Below are 23,864 nucleotides of genomic sequence, written 5' to 3'. Positions count from 1 at the left end.
AGGCAATGGGTGATATAAATAGCCAGCAGCGAAATTAATTTTCCTCTCCATGCTGCCCCCATGTGGGGCTTATGACCGATGCGTCAAGAAATACGTGCCGAAGGCGGAACCTTCTCAGCGCGACGCTTTGTTGTCACCCGAGACCGGAAACTGGACGTACACGGAAGACAGGCTGGCGGCGAGCGGTGCTCTTGCCACGTCGAAAACCGGGGCGAGTTACAGCTGGGAAAATAAATAACGGCGCTTATCAAAGCGGTTACATTAATATTTTTAGAAATCGGTCGTGTCCAACAAAGCCATGGTGAGTTTCAAGCTGATAACGTAACATTATTTGTAGATTGTCACTGGAAATCATTAAGTCTGAATACTACCTGGCAGTGAAGGAAATATGAAATTTCTATGGATTCATTCAAGTATCTTATACTTAGCTGGGTAGCTGGTAACTTAATTACAAGTAATTGTTTCGCTGGGATTTTGGCAAACACTTTTCCGGTTAAGCAGATATACTTACAAAGTTTTTTTTTATTTCACTTGAGCAGTTCTGGCAGGTTTTCCTTGCTGAGGGACAGCTGTAAGGAGAGGGCCTCTCATGGGACTTTCAACCCGCGTCCAGCGTGGCTCTGAGTCCAGCTCTGTAATCTTTAGATATGATGAGTGATGGTTCCGTAGATGGGTCTTTCATTCCCATGACTTAACTGTTTATTAACGAATGTTTTGCAGGCAGAATTAGGCATCTGTACATGACTGTCCTGATAATTACCACAGTCTGTTCAAAAGCAGTGACACATTTTAGCTGGGTTAAACAAGAGCGATTGGAAAGTATTGTGTCCTTAAGTAAAACGTCGTTATTTTACTGCGACCTCCACACTTTTTGCCCTTTAAGGTTTTACTTGCTTGGACTCTTGGATCTGTCCAGTCTTGAGGGTGTTCGTCAGTGCAAATGTACATTCCATTTTCAAAAATTAATATAGGTAAAGCACCCTGACAATTGATAGCAGCCTAGTTGGTTTTCTTTTCTCTAATTGTTTTAAGCTTTTAAAATTACTCTGATACTTCAGTGGAAAAAGCAAAAACTGCTGTATACATCATTGAACATGTGACCTGATAGTTGGTTATTCAATGTGTACTTTGGTGGGATATTAAAGTTAATGCTCTTTTTTCATTTGCAGGTTTCGGTTATCAACACCGTGGATACTTCCCATGAGGATATGATTGTATGTAGTATTGCTCTACTTGCTAATATTAATGGGAGTAATTTTATGCAATTCTCTCAGTGTCCTGTAACTATGAGAGGAAGTTTACATTTGCCCCTGCTTTGGTTGAGTGCATTTTTGGATGTTGCTGGAGAGTAGAAGCCCTTGGTTTTGCAAGTTTCAAAATAGCCGGTCCTTTTTGTCTTCCCGGCTTCACTGAAAAGAATGGATGTCGTCTTTTTCCCCCCTTTAGCACGACGCTCAGATGGACTATTATGGAACGAGGTTGGCCACGTGTTCCTCAGACAGGTCTGTCAAGATATTTGATGTGAAGAACGGCGGGCAGATCCTTGTGGCAGATTTGAGAGGGTGAGTTTGCGTTTGCTGTCGAGGTGAGATGTGAAACAGTTTTACTGAGCCCCTGTACCATCGAAGTTTAATATTGCCACACATGGGTTTCATTGATGTCACTTGCTGATCAATGTCACAGGATTTCCCAAGCGTGTTTAGGATCTCAGAGTTATAGGACTGCATTGATTGGTTCTGCAGACCTGTAACATCATGAACAGCTTTTTCTGAAATGTGTTTTTTGTGTTGTTCATTACTATGCCTGCGATTAGACACCCAGGTGGAATCAGAACAAAGAAATCCACCCTGAAAGTAATATGCAGTGATTTGTTGGTGGGTGATGTTGTTCCTGAGTGTGTGATAAGCAATGGACCCCTGGCTCCATCTCTGCCCGGTGGCCCCACGCTGACCTCTGACCTGCTGCCTCTCTGCTCCGGTTGCCCCTAACAGCCACGAGGGCCCTGTGTGGCAGGTAGCCTGGGCACACCCCATGTATGGAAACACCCTGGCGTCCTGCTCCTATGACCGCAAGGTCATCATCTGGAAGGAGGAGAATGGCACCTGGGACAAGATGTTTGAGTACACAGGCCACGACTCGTCAGGTTAGTGCCTCAGAGCCCCCACGTGAACGGGATCAGCATGGGTCGTCAGTCTCTGCTAGGTCTAACCCAGTGGGAGGAGCTTGAATTGGTGTGCGGGTGACAGTGTACATCCCCCCCCCCCCCCCCCCCTCGTCGTGCATCTTCGTCTTTGTCACCAATCAGTTAGTGCGCTTTTGGTTTTTGGGATCCACAGCCCTGTTTTGGGTAAGTATGGACATAAGTATGCATGATGAGATGTGTATGAAACTCCCTTATATACAAACGTCACTCATGTATTTATGTGTGTGTACAGGTATTCCCCACTTTACAAAAATAGGAAGTTCCTATGAAACCTTTCATAAGCCGAAATGGCTGAATGACTAAAGTGAATAAGCAATTATCATTATTTTTTGAGCATTGCCAGACCGAAAAAAATAACCTACAAAGTTATACCAAGAAATACATGAAAACTAAAACAGAAGAGAAAACGCACAGGTGCTGCTCTAGACCGCCAGAATAGGAAAAACCAGCAAAATTGTAACGCAGACACACACAAGTGTTTGTGAAAATGAATCTGGGCTTATTCCATGCTGATTAATGGTGTTCATGCACATTGGGCTGTTTGGGACAAGTGTTATTATCGTAAACTAAAACAGAGACAAAAACGGTCACTAAATAAAAACATAATTCTTGAACTGAAATTAAAATGAAAACTATATTTACAAGGAAACATGTTGGAGTTTAAACTGCAAAAAGTGCCGCCACACCACCAACATATTTTTACCTTGTTTAATTATAATATCTCTCTTAAAAGATGTCATGATCTCCTGAGCTGCCCCTTTCTTCACCTCGATTAATTGCTTATCACTTTCATGGCATAACAAAAGTTGCATGTGGTGCACTCCACTAATTATAAGGATACGCAGAATTCATACAGATTACTAACTTTTGAGCATCGCAATATGCTCTAATATTTTGGCTTACTGCTAGCCCTTACACACAAATCCCGAAGATATACCCTGCTACGCACATATGCTGTATGGTATAGCCTGAATAATGATAAAAAGTACAGTATAGTAAACGGATAAGCCAGTAACACAGTTGCTTATCATTATCAGGTATTATGTACTGTACATAATTATATGTGCAATACTTTTATACGACTGGCAGCTCAGGATGTTTGATTATACCAGCATCACCACAAACGTGAGAAATGCATAGCGCTGCGATGTTACGATTGCTGCAAGGTAGGTAGCCGATGGGAATTTTTCAGGTCTATTATCTATTCGGACCACCTTCCTATAAGCAGTCTTGTTGACTGAAATGTTATGCGGTTCATGACTGAATATGACTTGCTGATAATGTCATTGGTCTTTCGTAAAAGCGAAGCGGCGTAAAGGAAACGCTTATAAGGCGAATGATACCTGTGTTTCTGACTTGTTAGCATGCTTGGTGAAGCTCAGGCTTCAATTGAAGTTTGTTTCCCCTCCTTTGTCGTCCCTTCATTATGTCAGTTTTAAAACTGTAGGTGTCATTATGCCCCATTAAGATCATTAAGGATAGCAGTTTTTTGGGCAAGGTGCTTTATAAAAATGATGCTGTCCCCCCCCCCCCGCAGTGAACTCTGTCTGCTGGGGTCCCTGCGACTTCGGGCTCCTCCTCGCCTGCGGCAGCTCAGACGGCGCCATCTCGCTTCTGACGTTCTCGGGTGATGGCCAGTGGGACGTCAAGAAGATCCCCAACGCGCACACCGTGAGCTCTCCTCACTCGGCCGTCTCTCCTTCTCTCCCAGTAGAGTAGCACGTTACTGGGTCTCCAGTTTGCCTTCATCCATCTGCCAGAAATTCATTCGCTGTTGAACCCGCTGTTTATGTTTTTTTTTACGCAGACAAACAGAAACAACAGCCTTTACTACTTTTTGGTGACGAGGAGGAATAAATGTCTTATAAATCTTTCCCTTGATTTATTGCATATAAAATGTCTGTATATCCGCTTCGGGTGATAAATGAATGTATCTTTGCTTTTTTTTTTTTTATTCTCCTCCCTTTCATTCTTTCCTCTGCTTCCAGGTTTATCTTGAGGGGAAACTTTTTAATAAACATCAATATATTTAAGCTCTGACATTACATTGTCTGTATCTGTGTCTACCATCCCCCGTTTTCCCGTCAGATTGGCTGTAACGCGGTGAGCTGGGCGCCGGCCGTCGTACCCGGCAGTCTCATCGACCAGCCGTCGGGTCAGAAGCCGAACTACGTCAAGAGGTTTGTCTCAGGTGGCTGCGACAACCTGGTCAAGCTGTGGAAGTAAGTGCTGTGGATCAAGGCCGGCGTTCGTATCCAGCTCTGAAGGGGCCAAAAGAGTCACCTCACGAAATACCGTCTCCCCAAGGGAGGAGGACGGCCAGTGGAAGGAGGACCAGAAGCTGGAGGCCCACAGCGACTGGGTTCGGGACGTGGGTTGGGCGCCCTCTATAGGTCTTCCCACCAGCACCATTGCCAGCTGCTCGCAGGCAAGTCTGTCTCCGGCCGCCTGCCCTCCCCTTCGGCCGCCTGCCCTCCCCTTCGGCCGCCTGCCCTCCCCTTCGGCCGCCTGCCCTCCCCTTCGGCCGCCTGCCCTCCCCTTCGGCCGCCTGCCCTCCCCTTCGGCCGCCTGCACCCTCCCGATTAAATGAGCCCCACACCCGGGAGGGCTTCTGAGCTGCCAGTTTGATTTAATGCTCTTCCTCTTGGTTTCCTTCCCATTGGCATGAAATTTCAACATGACCATCTATAACAAGAGCTAGTTTGGCTCTTTTGGACTCTGTTTTGGCAAACGAAACTTATCGGCGCTGAGATTTCAGCCTCCGCAGTAATAAATCATTGTTCAGCTGAGATGGGGCAGCATTCAGTATGTTACCTGTACTATCTCTGCTGGGGGGGTGGTTTGTATGCAGAGAAATGCACTGCTTCAGTTGGCGATGACACACCTGCTGAATCGAGTGCTCTGGATACAGACTGAGAATCAAATGAATAACGTCAATGGTTCATGAGCCCGTCAGGTGAATGTTGTGTCCTGCAATGGAGAGGCACACAGTCCAGGGTATTTTCCCCGCCTTGTACTCCCCAGGGAAAACTCCAGACTCTCTGTAACCCTGTACTGGCTAAGGGCTTGAAAGCTGAATGGGTGGATCGTCGATGTCTGTGTTAGATACATTCTTCATTAGTCAGTATGTGGTCGTTTTTGCTGTTTGTCCATCCTTATCTTTTAAAGTGCTCTCTTCTTACTCGTTCTGATTCGTAGAAAATATTTCAAGTCGGCCTCAGAGAATCTTCTGTTGTCTTCTGAAGTCCCTCAGGCAGTGCAGTCCCCACAGAGCCCAACCAGATGGATTAATCACCACATTTAAGCTTTTGCCCAAAGCCCCAGAGTGGTTTGCTTCCTCCTGTTTCTCAGTTCGGCTTTCAGCTTCTCAGATTTCGTTCCTGTCGCACTTCATCATATGGAAGACTCACACCGTATAAGAAGGAACCGAATATTGACTGTCTTTGATATAAATTTCTCGCCGGCTTGTAAAATCAGATTACTTTATCCATCATCCAGTGTGTTCATACCGTGTGTGATGATGTCATGAGGAATCGGTTCCGCGGACATGCCTTGGTGCCAGTATCTTCATCACCCCACTTCCTGTTTGGTTATTTGTCTTAATCGGTGGCCTTGAGTCCCCAGTAATACCTTTTAATGCTGAATGAGCCAGTGATGGGTATTGGGGGGCAGAGTGGTGGCCAGTCCTTCAGCACTGTATCCTTACACCTGCGACACTTGTCGTTAGTGTCTGCAGAGTTTGTATGGTGCCCCAGTCTCCAGATTGGCTATAAGTTGCTGCTCCTGTGAGCATCGGCCCATCCAGGGTGTCTCATGCCTCATGCCTTGTGTGTCTAGGAGCCTCTAGAGTCACCATGGCCCTCTAGTGGTTGGAGAGTGCATGGATTCATGGCTGGATGTTAAATTAGGATATTTCCTCCCGACGCGAGACCCAGCTATGAATAATGACTTGAATGCCCTTTTGGTGTTTTGTTAATTATTCGTATTTTGATGTGCACCTTTGTTACAGCTTCCAATGTACAATTCACAGATGCTGTGAAATAACATAAATGAGTAGAGGATGAGGTGACTGATCAGCGTCTCTGACCAAGCCAGTGGTGTTCCCCCTCTGACCTCCCACTCCGTCCTGCTTTGCTGAATAGTCAGTATTATTTTCCAGCGTCCCAGATCTTCTCTGAGCGACAGTCAGGCGGCGGCTCCCGGGAAAGCCCGTCACGTGTCATTAGGTGCCGAGGCACCGCGAGGTGGTTCCTCAGAGTGATCGGTACGCCGCGAGGTGGTTCCTCAGAGTGATCGGTACGCCGCGAGGTGGTCCCTCAGAGTGATCGGTACGCCGCGAGGTGGTCCCTCAGAGTGATCGGTACGCCGCGATGTGGTTCCTCAGAGTAATCGGTACGCCATGGAAGCCGTGTGTCCTGAAGCTCAATCTCAGACGTGGTTTCCTGTAACTTTCTCGGCAGAAAACTTTGTTGTGTTTTCTGCTTTAGACAGAACATGAGGTGCTATAACTGCTCCTCCCCTAGAAAATCATGGTTATTAGACATTTTTACGTGTTATTCACTGTATTGTTAGCATGTCCTTGGGTGGGTTGGTCAGCCTGTCGACCTTGCGTGCAGCACCCCTGGGGCGGGGGGGTCACTATTGGATTTGAGTCAACTGATTTTGAGTTGGATTTGAGTTGGGCAACCGTGTTAAACTATTAAAGTATTAAACTATTCAAGTAATGAAGGACTTGAGACCATCTGCCAAACCTGCACCCTTGCTAGTTACAGAAAGTTAAGGCCCATCTCGTGTATTTGCATAAATTTTCATAAAATGGCTGATTATGCTTGTCGGTATTGACACTGGCAAAGCCCCTCACAGGAACTGGACATATGTTTTTTTTATTTTTATTTATTTGACTTGCTTTTAGTTAGTTTTTAGTTCCTTTTGTGTTTGGCTTTCGGTGCTGGTGCATGCATGACTTGTATCCACGGTTGACTCAGATTCTGTAGTGACAAGGATCTTGCCTATTTTGCCAAAGCATGGGGCTCAAACTGGTGACCTTCCAGTGGCAGACAAAGGCTTAGCCCGCCAAGCCAATAGCCGGCCCATCTGTATAAGTCATGTAGTAATGTCTTAAAACATGATAGCTCAAAAACACCTTGTGGCAACACTGGTGAAAGGCACTATATAAAAATATATTAAAATTGAATTAAAATTCCTTTCCCCACCTCTTGCTCTTCCTCTGCAGGACGGCAGGGTGTTCATCTGGACCTGCGATGACCCTGCGGGGAACACGTGGACGGCGAAGCTGCTGCACAAGTTCAACGACGTGGTCTGGCACGTCAGCTGGTCCATCACGGGAAACATCCTGGCCGTGTCGGGAGGAGACAACAAGGTGAGTGTCCGGATGTGGCTGGTGCCCCCTGCAGCCTCTGATACGCCGTCGTCACTCAAGTTCTTCATCTAAGTAATGCAGATGTGCAAATATGTTAACGCTTATGATGTTTTACGGTTTTTACTGTTGGTGCTATTCAAGGAAACTTGTCAGGAAGATGATTTAGCGTAATGTGCATTCTGTTAAACTACAGATGTCAGAGGTGTCAGAGATCCTACAGAGACTCTCCACTGTTAGACTTTCATCTTAGTGCTGCATTGCCTCCAGCACCGATGGAACTTAACATGCCATTAAGTCAGTGGCTTTTCAGATTCAGTACTGTGGGAACTTCAATCTATGCTTTTCCTCAAGTTGTCAGATCTGGGCAGGTTTTGATGTAAGTGGAAGCCTCGGGGTGATGTGTGCAATACCACAGATTTTCCCGGTGAGGCGGGAGTGTCGTGGAAAGCCGGCGGTCTTCTCGTCGCCCCAAAGCTGGAGCGCGGGCAGGCGTGTCGGCCGGGCCGTAATGCCGCATTGCCGCTCAGATGAGCTTTATATTACAGCTGAATGGAGTCTAGTAACACGAGCCCGTCTGGACCCTTGGGTTCTTGACAAGGCTTTATGAAATGCCACAGGGAATTGTCTGTGGTTCCCATATGACTGGGTGGTGCTCTGAGTGGCAGACTGACTGCTCACAGAGACGCCCTTTGGCGCACGATTCTGTAGAATATGACCTGAACCGAGCTGGAAATGACGTGTTATTGGTTCTATCCCCAGTTCTTGGCTGAATGCAGCCCCAAAGATGGATGGATGGATGGGTGGGTGGGCAGGCAGGCATATTTGTATATTAATATCTGACAGGCTGTTGATGTCCCCTTCGTGGCGTTTCATCCTGGTGCACTTCTGAGCCAAAAAGCGAAATGGAAGAGATTAAATGAAAAGTTGAGGCAATAGCTTGACGTGATATTACTGATTTATGTATGAATAAGTACAGTACAGTTAGTCATGGATATTAACAGACTTATTGGTCTTTGGTTATCTTTTCATGCACTCCACCTATCCCTTACTTTCCATTTGTGCATGTAATGACATACGCAGCCATGGGAAAAGTTAAGAGACCTCAGCACAGTTTTTCGTTCCACTCATTTCTCAGTTTATGGGTGTGTGTCTGTGAATGAATTTATATATGGAGACGCTCCTCAACTTACGAACTTTCAGACATACGAACGAAGAGGACTGTAAGTCCAAATTGTCTTCATTGGGCTCCCGTTTCCTGTCCGACAACATCAATTTTTTCTTCTGTGTGCCAATTCCGCCTAGTATGACTTTTGTCCGCTACTCTCGCCGTGCAGCAGCGTAACGTGCGTACTCCCATCATGCTAGTTCTTAGTACTTGCGTATACTGATAAAATGATGTTGAATAATGACTTACGAACATTTCATGTTACGAGCGGCCATTCGGAACGTAACTCCTTTGTAAGTAGAGGAGCATCTATATGTAAAAATTATTTCAATTTTGCAAACTGCAGCCTGGTTCTCTTTTTCTCATTGGTTAAGGGCTTCTTCCTTGCTTTATGTGACTTCTGTCCTGCTTCTAGGACCCTGATACAAACTGTCCTAGCCGTGCCCTTCACACCACTTAATGTTTCCCATTCCTTTTGAAGGTCACTTGATGCCATCCTCCATTTCATAAGAAACTGTAGGATAAGTTTAGTCATCTCTAGCATTAGAAAGTCGCTTCTGCCCTCTACCTGGCTGGTTTCTGGTCGTTCCCAGTGTCTCCTGCTTCATCTTATACTTGTGTGCTGCTGTCTTAGAAATTTTGAACCTGGAACCATCCTGCTGCTCAGCATAGCCTCTGTCAGCAGAACCGCGGTTAAACCGGGATTTAAAAATGCAGATTTATTTCAAAATAGAGTGATCTCTTAATTTTTCCATGACTGTATTTGGAGAGGAATTTTTTATATATATATGGAGAGGAGTTTTTTTATAACTAACTTTTTATTAATGTGCCGAATCCTTGATTGGCTTGATCGTGCTTTAAATAAAAATGAATGTTAACAGTGACCTCCTCACAGAAGTAGCACGCTTCCTTAATTCTTTTTCTAGGCCATCTGGCTTCCCTTCATCCGTTGGGGGGGGAGGGTTTGTTTTTTGGCTTTAGGGATTATGGCAGTTGAGAATCAGGTGGAGGGTTCAGCGGCCCGTGCTGCCGGGGGGGGGGGGGCTGCCTCTGCGTCTGTTTCCTCCCAGATTATCCCCAGATTCACTTCTTGTCTTTCTGTAATCAGTTTGCCTTCTTCTCCGAATGAGACTTTGTAGTGTTTTTCCTGAGCGTTTAATGCCTGCTTGGGATTTTCTTCAGGGATCTCCTGTTTGTAAGCATGTCGGTCAGCCTCCTGTTACAATACAGTATTTTTTACGGTGGCCCCTAGAGACAAAACACACACAAAAGAAAAAGCAGAAACAAAATGAAAATGCGCAGCAAATTAAAAAAACACACAAAAGAAAAAGCAGAAACAAAATGAAAATGCGCAGCAAATTAAAAAAACACACGCAAAAGAAAAAGCAGAAACAAAATGAAAATGCGCAGCAAGTTAAAAAAACACACGCAAAAGAAAAAGCAGAAACAAAATGAAAATGCGCTGCAAATGAAAAAACACACACAAAAGAAAAAGCAGAAACAAAATGAAAATGCGCAGCAAATTAAAAAAACACACGCAAAAGAAAAAGCAGAAACAAAATGAAAATGCGCAGCAAATTAAAAAAACACACAAAAGAAAAAGCAGAAACAAAATGAAAATGCGCAGCAAATTAAAAAAACACACGCAAAAGAAAAAGCAGAAACAAAATGAAAATGCGCAGCAAGTTAAAAAAACACACGCAAAAGAAAAAGCAGAAACAAAATGAAAATGCGCTGCAAATGAAAAAACACACACAAAAGAAAAAGCAGAAACAAAATGAAAATGCGCAGCAAATTAAAAAAAACACACGCAAAAGAAAAAGCAGAAACAAAATGAAAATGCGCAGCAAGTTAAAAAAACACACGCAAAAGAAAAAGCAGAAACAAAATGAAAATGCGCTGCAAATGAAAAAACACACACAAAAGAAAAAGCAGAAACAAAATGAAAATGCGCAGCAAGTTAAAAAAACACACGCAAAAGAAAAAGCAGAAACAAAATGAAAATGCGCTGCAAATGAAAAAACACACACAAAAGAAAAAGCAGAAACAAAATGAAAATGCGCAGCAAGTTAAAAAAACACACGCAAAAGAAAAAGCAGAAACAAAATGAAAATGCGCAGCAAGTTAAAAAAACACACGCAAAAGAAAAAGCAGAAACAAAATGAAAATGCGCAGCAAGTAGACAATCCCAAACCGGAAGTGCTCCACCACCCTAGGGGGCGCGGTGAGCTCATGTGGCACAGTCGCTACACAGTAGTGATGGGAAGTTCGACTGAATTAACTGATTTGATTCTTTCGAGCTGTCCGTTGTAATGAATCGATTCTAAAATCGATTCTGTGATTCACTTTTTTTTCCGTCTTTTTTGCGCCTGACCGTATGAGTCAACGAATCATGGGATCGGATAATAAATCAAACGGTGTATCAAGGTTACGTTATTTGACTGAAAGATGGGGCTGGTGTTCAACAAAAATGTTCAGCTTGACTATTCACAATAAAAAAAACAATATATAAAAAGCAGAAAGGGTGTCGATGCTGAATAAACACGCGTGTATATATAGTTCTTATTTTCTTGACTTTAGCCAAATTCATGTGCATGAGTATCAAGGACTACATCACAGTTAACAACAATTGAAATATTACCAATACAATCACACATACACATACAATGAGCATGAGAAAACTTGCATACGTTGTTGTGTAAACGTCAAAGTTAATAAATATATTTGGTTTTTGATGAAAGACATATGGTTTTATTATGCAGAAATGCAATAATTTACTGTTGTGATAAATGAACACAGGGCTGCCAACTCTCACGCATCTGGCGTGACACTCACGCTTTCGGATTCTCACGCTCGTGCAAGAAATCTTACTGCAAATTTATATTATTACATTATAAACCTAAAATTAGCTGCAGCAAAAGCGTTGGGGTAGTTTGCAAACCCTACAGACCATTTACAAGGGAATAAAACTGTCACAAAGGTGTAAATGCGTGTGCGGACTTGTCTGAAATGGAAAATCTCTGGCCAACCGGCTGACCAAAGTTGACAGCCCTGTGAACAGCTGCGTTAATTTTATTCCTTTCAACAGCGTAACTGCATTTCCGCAGCAAATGCCGCGAGGCGGCGAGGGCTCTTGGGATCGGTTCGCAAACCATTCGTTTTAGTCACCGACCGAGTGTCCGAAAACCGTAAGTTCGATTTGTTCATCGAACGGACTCTCGAACACTCCGTCGGCAAGTCAAACGGATGGTTTGCGAACCGATCCCAAGAGCCATTGCGGCGTTCACAACAGTAAATTATTGCATTTCTGCATAATAAAACCATATGTCTTTCATCAAAAGCCAAAGATATTTATTAACTTTGACGTTTACACAACAACGTATGCAAGTTTACTCATGCTCATTGTATGTGTGTGTGATTGTATTGGTAATATTGCAGTTGTTAACTGTGATGTAGTCCTTGATACTCATGCACATGAATTTGGCTAAAGTCAAGAAAATAAGAACTATATATACACGCGTGTTTATTCAGCATCGACACCCTTTCTGCTTTTTATATATTGTTTTTTTTATTGTGAATAGTCAAGCTGAACATTTTTGTTGAACACCAGCCCCATCTTTCAGTCAAATAACGTAACCTTGAGACGTTTGATTTATTATCCGATCCCATGATTCGTTGACTCATACGGTCAGGTGCAAAAAAGACGGAAAAAAAAGTGAATCACAGAATCGATTTTAGAATCGATTCATTACAACGGACAGCTCGAAAGAATCAAATCAGTTAATTCAGTCGAACTTCCCATCACTACTGTGTAGCGACTGTGCCACATGAGCTCACCGCGCCCCCTAGCGTGGTGGAGCACTTCCGGTTTGGGATTGTCTACTTGCTGCGCATTTTCATTTTGTTTCTGCTTTTTCTTTTGCGTGTGTTTTTTTAACTTGCTGCGCATTTTCATTTTGTTTCTGCTTTTTCTTTTGCGTGTGTTTTTTTAACTTGCTGCGCATTTTCATTTTGTTTCTGCTTTTTCTTTTGCGTGTGTTTTTTTAACTTGCTGCGCATTTTCATTTTGTTTCTGCTTTTTCTTTTGCGTGTGTTTTTTTAACTTGCTGCGCATTTTCATTTTGTTTCTGCTTTTTCTTTTGTGTGTGTTTTTTCATTTGCAGCGCATTTTCATTTTGTTTCTGCTTTTTCTTTTGCGTGTGTTTTTTTAACTTGCTGCGCATTTTCATTTTGTTTCTGCTTTTTCTTTTGCGTGTGTTTTTTTAATTTGCTGCGCATTTTCATTTTGTTTCTGCTTTTTCTTTTGTGTGTGTTTTTTCATTTGCAGCGCATTTTCATTTTGTTTCTGCTTTTTCTTTTGCGTGTGTTTTTTTAACTTGCTGCGCATTTTCATTTTGTTTCTGCTTTTTCTTTTGCGTGTGTTTTTTTAACTTGCTGCGCATTTTCATTTTGTTTCTGCTTTTTCTTTTGTGTGTGTTTTTTCATTTGCAGCGCATTTTCATTTTGTTTCTGCTTTTTCTTTTGCGTGTGTTTTTTTAACTTGCTGCGCATTTTCATTTTGTTTCTGCTTTTTCTTTTGCGTGTGTTTTTTTAATTTGCTGCGCATTTTCATTTTGTTTCTGCTTTTTCTTTTGTGTGTTTTTTTAATTTGCTGCGCATTTTCATTTTGTTTCTGCTTTTTCTTTTGTGTGTGTTTTGTCTCTAGGGGCCACCGTAATTTTTCTCTCTTTCCCCCCCCCCAACCTGCAACTGCTTTGATTTATTTATTTTGGTGATGGCACGTTCGCACACCCCCGTGAGCTGCTCCAACAACACTCCTCTGCTCCGTGAATATGAACGCATGTTATTTATAGACCTCTGATGACTGTTGAATCCTGGAATTTCAGAAGGACACGTTGCAGTTTTGGCAGTGGTGCATGAGAAGGGTCCTCTAGCCCCCCCCATAGACATAAGGGCACTGGTATGTAGGCACTGATGACCTGAGCCAACACCTCCCCCCCTCAGGAGGTCCATATGTGGGTGCTGAACCTCAACTGCACACTAAAAAGAAAAAAAAAGGGCTATTCTGATGTTTGGCCACATCTGAGGACATTCTGATTCCTGCCTCATTTAATTTCACCAAGTTTTATATTAAAACCCCAAATAATATTTGCAGCACTAGGCACTTTTTGGTTGTATAGACATTAAAATAACAACATGGCCGATACCTTATGTGAAACATGATAACCACATCAAGGTGCATTAACGTAAAAAATCTCCGGAGAGCCGTCCTGTTGCCGCATTCCACCACTTTTTCACTAAACAAGCCCACGCTGCGCTTCTGCACCTGCATCTGGGGAGCTTACTGATTGTGGTTGATGCTGGACAGTATTTAACATGAGTGTAGTAATCAACCACGGGTTTAATGATTATTAAATTTTGAAACTATAACACTAACCATTTTACTGCGATTTACCATGAAACTGTAGGTGAAGGTTTGGGTCGCCGGATGGGTGTCCCCTTTGTCGCCCGATGGGTGTCCCCTTTGTCGCCCGATGGGTGTCCCCTTTGTCGCCCGATGGGTGTCCCCTTTGTCACCCGATGGGTATCCTCTTTGCTCTCTAAGGCCTGGTGCATCTGCTCCAGCGTCGTAGCAACCCTATGAACCAAAGGCCAGGAGCTAAGGAAGCCTTTACACATGACAGCGACAGCATCTTCACTTACCGCAGTCAGAAATGAATGTATTCTGCATGCATTCTGTCTTCCATTAATAATAATAAAAACAGTGAGGAGTATAGCCTTACCAGTCACTCTGAATGCAATGGTGAGTTACTGCAGCTAAGCAAATGCTGTGTAGTTGTTATAGCTCTTGAGTCTTTGTTGGCCTATTACAGCACTAGCTAACTAGATATGTAACTGTTAAGATTCAGATTTAGTGGTCAGATCTGTTAAAATGGAATGGCACCAGTGTTGTGCTGTAACTTTATTGTGACAGTAGGACACTGAGGTCATCCTTAGTGGATTTTCTGGTGGGACACAAACCTACAATAAATGTGATTTGTTTCTCTTTGTTTTTAAATTGAGATTAAAAGCAACAGACTATGAAAGGCACAGCTTATATCATATATTTAGGTATAAACTGTGCATAGTTGGGGGTTCATAAGGAGTTCAGTTTGCATATATGAGCTGATTGAGATGTAGGTGAAATGTCAGCCCAATATATGAGACTGTCAATTGTTGCTTTTGTTTTCAGCTACAGTGTATCTAGATACATAGATGCAACATTCGTTCTTAATTTAACATGTCAGCAAGCTAGAGAAGCAAGATTGGAGCACATTTAAGTACCAACAGCTTTATGAGGGTGTAATGATTTCTACAGCAGTGAAAATGCAGAAGCATATTCAGTGTTTTAGCTACATGCTGCTTGTCTATATGATCTTGATGTATACGACTAATATTAAAACCAGGAACTGCACTGATAGAAATATGATTGCTTGTGTTTATCATTTTAGAAATACTTTCTGAGAATTGATGGAAATTAACTGCCTGAAATAACTGACTGTTTTACTCAAGCTTTCAAATCGATGACAGCTGACCTTCTCGCAGAATAATTCTTAGTGTGTCGTAGCTGAGGCTGTGGCATCCATGCTCATTGATCAGACAAAAGCATTCAGTGAGACTCAATAGAGAGGAGGAAGTGACTGGTACTGGTACTGGTGCCCTTTTCCAGTTAGAACTTGTGTGTGAGTGGGGGGGGCTTTTTATGGCCCTCAGTTTCTGGCTGCATTGGACGTTTATCACTTTCAAGAACACTGCAACGATTTCATAGACGCATGGATGTAAGCCATATGTTCAAGTATTGGAATAGTGTGTGAACGCTTTACGATTTAGCTTTGCTGTGATTTGGATGTGTAGATCAGTGCGTCTGCTTTTTGACACCCTGCCCTCCAGGTGACGCTGTGGAAGGAGTCCGTTGATGGCCAGTGGACCTGCATCAGCGACGTCAGCAAGGGCCAGGGGGCCGTGTCCGGCATCACAGAGGGCCAGCAGAATGAGCAGTGAGGCCGGGAGGCGGAGTGCCGGGGGGGAGGGTCCCGGCTGCGCCTGTCCGCGGGTGTGACTCACCCTCGCTCAGAGACTTTCGTTTTTTTATTGCGTTCCCTACATGCATTTTGAACTTGGGGAGTCTGATTCAAGGTGCTGGTCTGTTCCTCAGTCTTTCTTAAATGACCCATCAGATGTCTTTGTGGGGGCAAAAATAACACAGGTTTGTCCCAGTCATTGTTTTTTGCCTCCCCCCAACCCCTAAAAAAGATTTAAATAAAGTATGTTGATTGTCCTGTTGTAAGACTTTTTATGATTGTATGATTTAATTGCTCGGTTTATGAATATTGAAATACATGCTTCATATTTCAGTGTGGAACAGGAAATGTCTGCAGATGGTATTGTGGGAACATTTGAACAGTGGATGGTAAATGTAATTAATATATGTGCCTGAGCAATGTTGTTGGTCATCTACTGAAAGGGCCAGAGATGATTTTATACTCGGTGGCTTGCTATAGTTTCTGATGGACATTGCATATCTGAACCCACCCCTTTTCGAATGGAGTAATTGAAAAAATGACTGTGTGGCGCATTTTTCTTGTATGCTGTTGACATTCACCACTAGGGGTCGCCCAAAGCTCATTAAATAGTAGCTAGATGAAAAATTTCTAAGAGGAAATCTGGCTTTGGGTTGAAAAGAGACTACAAACCTTTAGGTGTTATGTCAGCTGGTAAAAGCATCAAATGTCCAATTAATCTTCCTTCAAAAAAAAGAACTGCATACATCTGGAAAGATTACTTGGATTCGTATTAATAGAGGGTAGCTTTCAAGTTTAACTTTAGACCCAGGAAAATGATGATTGCAGTATATACTGTGAAATTAAGGTACTAGTATAACATCTGAATCTATTTTTCACTGGAAATTAAACGTTTCGCCAGACAAGCATGACCGTACATTTATATTAATATCAATGTCATTTTTCAAGCGGTGTTCCAGTTAATTGTCATTTTATGGTGAATTTCCTTTCCCTGGAAGTACAGCACATTAGGCGGGGTACACACGGGGGGGGGGGGGGTGTGCCACATCACAGTGGAAAGTAACATTTCTGCTATTAGTTTTTAATTACATTTATTTTTAAGGCTTGACTAATTGCTGGATTAAATCTTCCTCTGCTGTTTTGGGCTTGCTGTGGCAAAGTGCTCATTGAATGAACATTTAGCTTCTGTTTTTAAGAAACGCAAAGTTAAAGTAATTTTATTGTCTTTCCTTGACATACAGGAAGTCAAGCAAACAGGTTGCCACATAAGCTTGATTACAGGTGAGATTCTGGATATAATTAATAACATTGACTTGCTCAGGCGGTTACCCAAGCAGGGAGACCATTCAGCAAATATCCTGTTAAGCCTCTTTAAATTCCCGGAATCTCTGAGTCCAAGTCGCGTTTTGGTTTGTTGCTTGATGCCTGTTGCGCTGGAGGCTGCAGCTTCCTGTCTGGATATCTGTAAATATTCATCTTCATGCTGTTTTCATATGTCACAGTCCAGGTTTTTAGGAGAGCTGCAGCCTTCTGACCATGCCTGACACTTCACTCTCATTCCCCAGTTCATCTCGCATGCATAATGAGTTTTGTTGGGTCTATTATTAATGCTCTGTAAGTCAGAATGTCTCATTAGGTCCTTGTTCATCCTTCTCCCCATACTTTGTCTCTGAGATCTTAATCTTGAGCAGAATACATCTTAAATGGGGATCTGGATACAATGGTCACATCTGAAAGATGCCCTGCTCAGTGTGATTGTTCAGTGTATGATAAGGTGACCTACTTTTTAAAGAGGGTCTCTTGAGTCATACGCTATTAACATCCTAAATGGGGAAACATTTGTACGCATGCAAAGCTCCAACAAAACTAGTTTATTTTATCTTTACAATTTGCCCCATGTACTTAAATAGGTTATTGCTGATAATAAAAGGGAGATTAATCAGACTTTTTTTGCAGTTAATTTTTGTAATTGAAATGGAAAAATGGAGAAACCTGAAATTCATACCCTGATTCCTTTGAGGAAGCCAATGCACTTAGATTCTTGGAACATGTCATTTGCACTTTTTCAAACATCAAGTATTGTAATAAAATAAAACCCTTGCTACAGATGAATTCCTAATGTAAGAGTTAATCGTGAGGTTCCTCTTGACTGTAGTGCCCGGGTTTTTTATTGTGGCTCCTGCAATGAAATCAAAATCATCCGATTCAACGTAAATTTTGACAAAATATCTGTCATAGCAGTTTAGCAGGAGGATGTTCTGTCACCCAAGCTTATATAACCTGTATCCATCATAAAAAGCATGTACAATTTTTTTTTACAAGCTATTCCATTTGGTTTGAAAGAAATGAGTTGGGTTTTATTTGTATAACATCATGTTTACAAACAACACCTCCAGGAGGTGACACATGGAGAGAAATGTAGTGGACCCTCCACGCAGCCTTGGGGAACTATGGTCTCACAGAAGTATCTAAAGAAGAAAATCAGCCATCCACTGAGACAAAACGATTTTTGGTCAAGAGAGTGTGGAATATTGTGCTGTCAAAAGTGACAATAATCCAGTAATTCTGGACAATGGAGACACGGTCAGAATCATATGAGAGGAGTCATTTATTATACTGTCAAGTCATGATGTTTTCGCTTTGTCCAAATTAGGTGGGTGATTGATTATAGCAGGTTTGGAGGGGTTTAGGAAAATACCCTGATAGTTTATATGTAGTATGTAGTATGTGCTTCCTGAGTCTAAGAAGCTTCGTTAGTAAGTGTGTAATGTGTATTCTATGGAGAAAGAAATATTCACCGTGTCTTTTAGTTTTGTGTTGGCGCCTGAGATTAATGATGAATCTCTGGGTGTGATTGTGTTCTGTTTTGTATATCTTGTCTAGTTTTGAATGGTCTCAGCATTCCTAGTAGGTCCTGTTGACAATGTGCATCTGAGAAATCACCGGATGAATCTAATAAAACCCAGACACCCTGTCATATGGCAGCAGACAACACAGTTTAAGGACAGATGTGATTTCCAGTTCATACCACTGCCAAAGCCATCTTCTTATACCATCAAATGAGGAACTTAACCTCAGGTTCTCCAGTAAAACACCCAGATGTATGAACTGATTAAACTGTAGGATGATATGCTTGATAAATGAATTATGATACTGGTTTTGACTACTTTCCTAAAATGTTCCTTCAGCGAAAAACACTTTTGGTTTACTATTGAGAACTATTTTTTTAAATAGCTAGTAATATTTAGAACAAAATTTCTATTCTTTTACATAAATTAAAGACGGTCTTAAGCCGTATAAACAAAATATTTAAAAATGTTCTTCAAATGTTAAATATCTTGCGAACGTATTTTTAACCTGTCTTGTTCTGCTTTTAAATTGATTCTGGTATTAAATTACAGTGCAGGTAAGCCAAAGTGACTGACACGTCAATTTGTAGAAGGCAATAAATAGTTCAATCAGTAACTGCATAGACCTTTATACATTATAAGCGATTACAGAGCCGTCAGCGTGATATTGGGCAGAGAGCAGGGCTGCATGGACGCTCCACTCTGCGCATACAAAGCATTTTCCTTAGATGTAACCGCCATGGATACATTAAGTGATTAGCAACTAAAAAGTTACTGGCAGCGGCGTATGTTTGATGTTGATGGGGCACAACAATTTAAATACAGAAGTCTTTCTTTCGGGTATAGGGGGGTGTCTGTTACTGCCCACTGGGGTCTTATTTTTAAGCAGAAAGTAATTAAGTAAGGCTTCACTTTAACGTTCCGCTTGTGACAATTCGTACTGTTGTATGACTAAATGAATAATGTCAGCAAGAAACCTCTGTACAATACCAAACCTATGCAACAGTAATACTAAATCTAGTGCTGAACTCAATGAATCGCCGAATCCCCTACAATTTAGCCTGTCCAATATGTGTTTAACGCGAATTCCAGCATTGCTTGTTGATATTGAGTGATATCTCGCATCTCTGTCCTTTTTCTGCAGCTGCAAACACGTCCTTATTATTTGCAGCCTAATTGAAAACATCCGGTGTCACTGACTTGGGAATTTGTCACGAAAGTGGCAGACCGCATTACAGTCACATAACAGGCATATCAAATTGTTTAAGGCGGTGTTTCTCAACCCGGTCCTCGGGGACCCTCCCAGACGGTCCACGTTTTTGCTCCCTCCAAGCTCACTGTCAAACAGCCCACATTCTTGCTTCCTGTCGGAGGCTGGGAGGGAGCAAAAACGTGGACCGTCTAGGGTGAACACCGGCCAGTGTGTTGAGAAACGCTGCTTTAAGGTGTCTGAAGCGGTTAAACTCTGAAACTTTAACGCTATATAGAACACACATATTTGAAAGCCTACAATGTATTACTCAGTTAATCGCGGAGTAGAAGCATAGTTCGAAGAGATATTAAGCAGCCGCTTGATTCAGTCTGATAAACGATCCTGGATATTATAATGTCAGAAATTATTAGGATTATATATTGTATGTGTAGTCCCGAATGAGTAAGTCTTTCCGCCCAGTCTGCCGTCCCAGGTTCTCTAGTCCTCAGAAAAGTGAAGTGAGAGCATCATTCCCGTTTTGTCCGATGCGCCGGTGTCCCTGGCCGTCCGCCGCTGCTTTGGTTGTGTCCAGCTGCGGCCAGGAATCGCCGACTATCCCCCCAAATGGACCAATCAATGCGCAGATATTTACCTGCCGTATATGATCACTTGCTATAATATTTCTCCCACTTACTTGGGTATATAACTGCAGCAGAGGGAATTATTATTATTATTTATTATTTCTTCTTCAGCCATTAACCTAAAGTATCGGTGTTTTCCCGGGCACCGTTTTGTTCTCTGCGTTGATAACGGTAACAGCCTCATCAGTACTGTTTAATACCCATTTGCCATGCCCGGCTGGAGGAGAAACTTGACTTTGTGTCTGCAGAGGATGCACGACGAAGGTAAGAAGCTCATTATGGTTGTTATTAAAATGCATTTTGCTGATGTGCGCTCTTTTACACTGCGCGTCCTGCACGGCGTTTGCACGGCGGGATTCTGCGCCTCATGCATCATTTAACAGCATGACTTTCTGTAGTTGTCTGTGAATTCCTAAGAGGACTCTAATTTACTGATATGTACAATATACGGATACACGTGTTATCAGAATAATAATTAAATCTGCTTTGTGTCGGTTGGCTGACTGTAAGATAAACGCTGACTTGAAAGTGTCTGAATTAATTTTTAAAAGTACTTTTTAGGGTATAAGTGTTATTCTGGTTTTGGCCTATGGCTGCTTTTTGAGTAGCCGGGAGATTTATATATATATATGATTCTGTTATTTATTGTGGTTGGCTGGTAACTGCCGATGCAAATATACTTTGTGCTGCGTGTAAGTTTTGGCTGGTTTCCCGTTAGAGTTTACCTCGGGCAATTATCTATCCTAAAGCACACAGGAGAGTGAAATGTGCGTCCCATTCCATTGCTGTCTCTTCTCTCTAATGAGTTATTGCTTGCTTTCGTATCGTTCAGTCGCATTCTGGTGTCCAGTTCATTATTGCAAATGCTCCTCTGCTGGATTTAAGTTGTTATACGGAAGGATTTTCTGTCTTGTTACTCTATCCTCAATTCTGCTTCAGAAACTTAAGCATTTATTTAATTGGATAAGTAGTGATTTATGCTAATTACGGATTTGTTTTAGATCGTGTGAAGTTGTTATAGTCAGGACTGTTTAAGTCGGTTAGCTGCAGGACCTCAAGAATGTCTCTGAAATGGACAATTTTCAGCTCCTAACTGCATAATTGACCGCAGTGCTAATAGCTTCAGTCCGTATGAGCATAATAACTGAGGGATTATACTACACATTCAGCTCTTCGTTTTATATTGAGTACATTACTACATACGTAATTACGTTTACCACGATGCTGGAGTTACACGCTACATTGTTATGTAGAAAATGAGAATTGAATGAGGTTACGGTTAGTTTAGGTGTTGGGGCTGTTTGTGTGTGTGTGCGCGTGTGTGGGGAAGGCTCGTGCCAGCATGCAGTAACTCTGAATCTCTGCCATGGTCTGCTCCAGTATTTGAAAGTATTTGTGCTTTTGGCGCTAATAAATGGTACTGCATTGGCAAATTTGGAAAGTCCAGGGTTTGCGTTCTCACATATGTGACGTAGGATTTTTATATATAATTTCAACAGATTAGGGAGGCAAGACTTTTTTAATTAAAAAATGCAGTGGACAGAAAATTTGAAGTTAAATTAATGACTGAGCTTAGAATTAAATTAAGTTGACCTTGGGTCTAGTACTGTCTGTGTGTGTGTGTGTGTGTGGGTGTGTGTGCACGTGCACGCGCACACCTCTTGGCCTGGAGCAGAGCTATGTGAGCGATTCAGTGCTGCTGATCATTTATCTGGGTATGTGCAGTGGGGTCAGTCATCTTTGAGGACCTCTAAAACCTTTTTCCGTTTATCTTTCCGCTGCAGGATTTCCAAAAGTTGATGTGCCCCCCCTACCCAGTTTGCTTAAATCTTGGGTTGTCACAATGAAGAACAGCTACATAAAGGGTCCTCTCTGTGAGGAAAAGAGGGAGAGTTATGTGACCAAAAACTGTCAAATGGATTCGCTTGACCTGCCCCTTGCACCGTGCTCATTAAGACCCTGCTTAGGTCACATGGTTCTGTTGACCGGTCCACTCAAACTTCTCCTTGGTTATGTTCACCAGATTTCCCATGATTAACTTTGTCTGGTTTTACATACTTATACCTGGCTGCCCCAACACTGAGAATATTTCAACTATTAGGTGGGCAGAGCACTCAGTCTTATAAGCTGAAGTTTGTTGGATCAAGTCCCACATGAGGTTCATAACCCACAGCACTCTCTAAGCCAGTGATTCTTCGTGACATCCACAACCTTTTGTACTTGCTTAGCTTTCTCCTATGGAAGTAGTCCATCTAAAAATGATAAATAAGCAGCCATAGCCTTTTATAGAACCCGCGTCTCACCTTTTCAGTCCAATTTAACCCTAAGATCATTATTGTGTAAGTGGACTTCAGTCATTTCAATACCTTCATGGGGCTACGCTTCCGGTCTGATGTGTTAATTTTAACGACCCAGCCAAACTCCATTAATCCAACCTGATAACTTTCTTAAACTATACATACTGCTGTATTTTCAGTTGGTCTGCTGAGCTCCACTGATTCACAGCAGCTCTCTGTTTCTATAATGCAAGCTGCTTTGTGTATTTATGCGTAATTTAAACAGGACAATAAACCCTTTGAAAACTGTGCATATATTATAACATCGGAACTGCATCCATACAAATAAAGAGTGATTTAGCATTTGTTTGCAAATTAACTGTCAAAGCTTTGTTTTTGTGGGTTTATACGGTGATTCTGTCCTGAATGTTTATTGGGCATTTTAGTTGGCAGTTTTGTTGGGAGAGAAATCACTATTTCTGGAATCTGCATAACTAGAGTCCGCTGTGATATAATAGAACATGGAAGATGCTGCATCCCATTTAATATCTATTAATAAGTAAAGGACAAACTGCAGTCTGGACAGAGTGCCGTGAGAGGAAAATGCAGGTGTCTGTTTTACAACATGTAATGAAATGTAATATAACGTCTAGCAAAGCTTTGCTAACGGGAGTCTTGTTGAAGCCTTTGAAATGAGAAGCATAAGATGTTTTACTGGATCCTTATGTGGCCTTTGTATGATTTATTCAAGGGATGTGTGAGTCTTTACCCGGAATCTCACCTGCCCCGTTCACTTCCCCATAAATGTGACCTTTGATGTAGGTTTCCCATTTGGACTGTGGATTACTGATGGTTACACCCATTCAGGAAGGTCACTATAAGATGGGAGGGGTGTGGCCAAGTCAGGTGACCAATAATGACCAATAATATAACACAGACCACTGAATGTTTCTCTTTTCACACACCTTGCTCCCTGCATCTCCCCCAGATCTGGCTCCCTGTTTTGTTTCCCTTGTATCAAACCCAAAATGTCTCTCCTTTTCATTCCACCACAGTAAAATCCCCATTGCTCCCATCCGTCTGCTTCCTTTATGGGA

General features: G+C 42.3%; 1 protein-coding gene across 2 annotated transcripts; it reads left to right on the top strand.

Annotated features, from left to right (window-relative positions):
- The first annotated feature begins 110 nt into the window (after positions 1 to 110).
- On the top strand, positions 111 to 16,075 carry sec13 (SEC13 homolog, nuclear pore and COPII coat complex component). Of its 2 annotated transcripts, XM_023811303.2 has the most exons (11): positions 111 to 301; positions 540 to 634; positions 884 to 971; positions 1,170 to 1,214; positions 1,447 to 1,562; positions 1,992 to 2,143; positions 3,741 to 3,874; positions 4,292 to 4,425; positions 4,511 to 4,631; positions 7,437 to 7,583; positions 15,679 to 16,075. In XM_023811303.2, exons 4-11 carry the CDS (start codon positions 1,209 to 1,211, stop codon positions 15,787 to 15,789), a joined length of 921 nt encoding a protein of 306 aa, XP_023667071.1. In that variant the 5' UTR covers positions 111 to 301; positions 540 to 634; positions 884 to 971; positions 1,170 to 1,208; the 3' UTR covers positions 15,790 to 16,075. The 2 variants fall into 2 exon arrangements, with proteins under 2 accessions (XP_023667071.1, XP_023667070.1); XM_023811302.2 differs by lacking the exons at positions 540 to 634; positions 884 to 971.
- Positions 16,076 to 23,864: the final 7,789 nt, after the last annotated feature.

Source organism: Paramormyrops kingsleyae, chromosome 8 (assembly GCF_048594095.1).
Source record: "Paramormyrops kingsleyae isolate MSU_618 chromosome 8, PKINGS_0.4, whole genome shotgun sequence".
Taxonomy (NCBI): Eukaryota; Metazoa; Chordata; class Actinopteri; order Osteoglossiformes; family Mormyridae; genus Paramormyrops; species Paramormyrops kingsleyae.
The sequence above is the reverse complement of the archived record's forward strand: the minus strand, read 5'-3'. Positions and strand labels throughout refer to the sequence as shown.